The sequence below is a fragment of the Otolemur garnettii genome, unplaced genomic scaffold, assembly GCF_000181295.1.
Source record: "Otolemur garnettii isolate 467f Iridium unplaced genomic scaffold, OtoGar3 scaffold00166, whole genome shotgun sequence".
In the NCBI taxonomy this organism is placed as follows: Eukaryota; Metazoa; Chordata; class Mammalia; order Primates; family Galagidae; genus Otolemur; species Otolemur garnettii.
Window position 1 is genome coordinate 3,010,143 of NW_003852561.1, and position 3,974 is coordinate 3,014,116.

The 3,974-nt window shown below is 41.5% G+C and overlaps 1 protein-coding gene across 1 annotated transcript in view; it reads right to left on the reverse strand.

Moving 5' to 3' along the window:
- VPS53 (VPS53, GARP complex subunit) overlaps nt 1-3,974 on the reverse strand; it is a 135,342-nt gene that overhangs the window by 27,492 nt on the left and 103,876 nt on the right. Inside the window, exon 13 of the mRNA XM_023519263.1 lies at nt 2,705-2,799. Within this exon, the coding sequence (XP_023375031.1) occupies nt 2,705-2,799 (95 nt within the window). The remainder of the gene's footprint in view (nt 1-2,704; nt 2,800-3,974) is intronic.

Consider the following 3,974-nt stretch of genomic DNA (forward strand, 5'->3'; position numbering starts at 1 on the left):
CCGAGCCAAGTCATAATCTTTAGAATTGAATTCTGCTGAAAAATTACAAAAGAATGCGGGGCACAGTGGCTCACACCTGTAATCCTAGCACATTGTTGTGTTTCGGGCCCGGGCTGGGGATTCGAACCCGCCACCTTAGGTGTATGTGGCTGGCGCCTTAGCCGCTTGAGCCACAGGCGCCGAGCCATGTAGTGTTTCTAATTGAAACATTCTCTTAATATTTTGGTTTACTCCTGAAATATAATGGGAACAAGAATCTGTTAAATGGCATTAAACAGATTTTAATGGCATTAAAACAATAACAAAAACCTGGGCAATCAGGACCTAAATGCTTTCCCAGAGAACTCCCCTCAAGAACTTCCTCACACCCGCTGTTGTTCTTCCCTGTGGGCCACTTTCTGGTCCCTCCTAACTGTGTTCTTTAGGCTTTGTGGCCTCCTCCTCCCAGAGTCCAACCCAGCCTGTCTCCAGTCCACTTGGCCTGCTCCAGAAACCTGAGCAGAAACCTTTCCAAATCTGCCCTCCAATATGAATGGGCCTTCAACAGGTACTTTAGACAAAGACTGAAGAACAAGGAAGGGTCTTCTTCTTCACTAATACCTCCTCACAAAAACAATGGGCACTAAACCGTGAACACACTCTTTGGGTGTGAAGAGACTTGGCTATAATTGGCTGCTTTATAAAAACCTGTGGAAGCTGGGAGTTTGTGAAAAGCATATACTATATTAAATGGATGACCCATAAAATGAAATAAGAATCTGTGAGTCCATACTGATATAAACCAACAAATGAGGGAGAAGAATAAAATTTCCTTACAGTGGAATTCCGATTAATGAATGTAGAAGAAATGATGGAAACAGACAACATTTGGCAAACACTACAGAAATAACTGCTTCAGGCAGAAATCATCAAGGGATGCTAAATGAGTGGGCAAAAGTATATGAGCAACAGGATGTTTACACAGTCTGAAAGTATCGGTCCACAAGATACTGATTAATTAAAAAAAAAGATACTGATTAATTGCAAAGAGAAAAATAGTAACTTCTAGGGGAGGAAGCTGGCAGACACCACCTTAAGCAAGTAATCAAAGTTATCAGCATCAATGGGACAAATTGACATGATGTGGTTCCTGACTCAATGCACTGAGAAGGATACAGTGTCACTTTTATGGTATTATCACCAAAAAATGAACTTAACCAAGAAAAAATGAATCAAAATTGAGGGTTCAAAATAGCTGGCTTGGTGCCTGTAGCTCAGCAGCTGGGGTGCCAGCCACATACACCAGAGCTGGCAGGTTCAAAGCCAGCCCAGGCCTGCTGAACAACAATCACAACTATAACCAAAAAAATAGTCGGGCATTATGGCAGGTGCCTGTAGTCCTAGCTACTTGGGAGGCTGAGACAAAAGAATCACTTAAGCCCAAGGTCTGGAGGTTGTTGTGAGCTGTGACACCACCGCACTCTACTGGGCAACATAGTGAAACCCTTGTCTCAAAAAAAAAAAAAAAAAGCTGGTCAACATTCTTTAAAAGTATTGAGGTTGCTGGGCATAGTGGCTCATGTCTGTAATCCCAGCACTTTGGGAGGCTGAGGCAGGAGGATCACCTGAAGCCAGGAGTTTGAGACCTTCCTGGGCAACACAGAAAAACCCTATCTATAAAAATAATAATAATTTTTTTAATTAGCCAGGTGGTGTGGTGGTATACAGCTCCAGTCCTAGCTACTTAGGAGGCTTAGGAAGGAGGATTGGTTGAGATCAGGAGTTTGAGGCTATGATGAAGTATGATTGTGCTACTATATTCAAACAAAGACCCTATCTCTCAAAAAAAAAAAATCTTACTGGGTGCAGTGGTTCATGTCTGTAATCCTAGCACTCTGGGAGGCTGAGGCAGGCCTGTGCTCGCAGGTTCAAGACCAACCTGAGCAAGTGCGAGACCCTACCTCTAAAAAATAGCCAGGCCTTGTGGCAGGTGCCCATAGCCCCAGTTACTCGGGAGGCTGAGACAAGGGAATCGCTGGAGCCCCCGAGTTTGAGCTTGCTGTGAGCTATAACGCCACTGCACTCTACCAAGGGAAACAAAGTAAGACTCTGTCTCAAAAAAAAAAAAAAAAAATCTCAACGTCATGAAAGACAAAGGAAAGATGAGGAACACATCCTTTAATTCAGGATTAAAGGAGAACAAAGGTCAGATATCTAAATACATGATTATCACGGAGGACATAAAGAGACAATATTACCTTCCTGATTTTGACAACTGTGGTTCCATAAGATGTTAACATTCTCTGTGGAAGGGTATATGAAAATTTCTTGTCTAACTTTTGCAACAGTTTTGTAAACCTAAATTATTTCAAAAGGAAAAGATAAACTACACTTGAAAACATGTATACTAGAGATTAGGCTTTCTCACAATACCCAGAGCCTGACATAAAGCTTTGTGGGCTGACATATGGACTCAGCACCCCACATAGGACGGGGATGCTGGTATCTACAAGGGATCTTATTAGAATCAAACTCAGGCCTCTGAGATTCACAGAATGATAACAATCAAAAGACATAAAAATATCTACAATGGATTTCCGGGGAGGGTCACAGGCATGGCAAGTCTCCCTTTACCCTCTGGAAAGAGCTGTGCCCTCCTAAGACCTAATCATGACCAGAGGGACAAGAAATGCAGGCAGAAAACAGCAAGACGTTCATCACTCACTTGTCCTGGGACTCAATATACACGTAGAGATGAGGCTCAAAACACTTGGAAACAATGCCATGAAATGGATTGTCCGGGGCTTTAGGCTTCTTTGGCTGTGAAGAAAAAGAAAAGAAAAAGGAAACCCTATACTTGAGCAATCTTCGCAAATTTCAAAGCAATTTCAAAAAAGACCTTACTTCAAAGTTCATTCTCAGCAGCTGCTAGATAAGAGAGCACTCAGTGTAACTGAAGTGGGACTAAGTCCTATGTCACGATTCATCCCTGCCCAGGAGCAAGAAGCCTGCTTCGTTAGCAATGCTTACTTGGTCTGGGTGGGGAAAGATTTACTGCCACTTTGATAACACACGCATTTTCAATTTAAATCCCAGCTAATAATAGCACCTGATATTTGTATGGTTCTTTAGAGTTTATAAGTGCTTTCACACAATCTAATTTTGACAGCCTCCATTTACTGATTGTTATTATGGGTAAGCACTTTGATACCAAGTAACACGTCATCTGCTCCTCATAGAAATCCAATTATTACTACTATTTTATGCCTCGAGAAATGGAGACTCAGAGGCTTCTATAACCGTAGTGCGCTCAAAGGCATAAGCAGAAGCTTTCTATTACTCAAACTACACTCTACTACATCCTTATTTTCCTGCAATGGTTGCAAGACTTTAGGATTTTATCAATAAATAAATGTAAAAAAAGAAGGGTGGGGAACCAATACAGGGTTGCTAACTATTTATTTTGCTAATTTCTATTCTTACCAGAAGTTCCAAAAAAATTATTTTATACCTCCAAATTTTAGAAGGCTAAAATAGCAGCATCAAGGCAGTCTTTTCTGAGATAGGATCGCTGATAACCTTGTAACAGATGTAGAGACGCATATAGACACATAAGACCATATTGTCTTTATTTTTTGCCTTATACCACTAAAACACCAGCCCAGCACTGGTCCCCAGAATGTTATACTTGGAAACCATTAATATATATAGTTTGTTGGGCAGGCATATTAAAACCTATATTTGCCACTTAATTCTTTTCAGACATCTAAAAAATGGGCAAGGATCTTCCTACATAGCATTCTCCACTCCTAAAAAATGTCAATTCTGTTTATTGTCAAAGGTCCACAAAATGACCCTGAGCCAAAGATACCCCATGAGGGTTGATACCAGAGAAAAATCTGGGTATAAACTGTCACCCGGGTGGGAAAGGAGTAGGGCACTGGCCCCATATGTCAGAGGTGGCAGGTTCAAACCCAGCCCCTGGCCAAAAACTG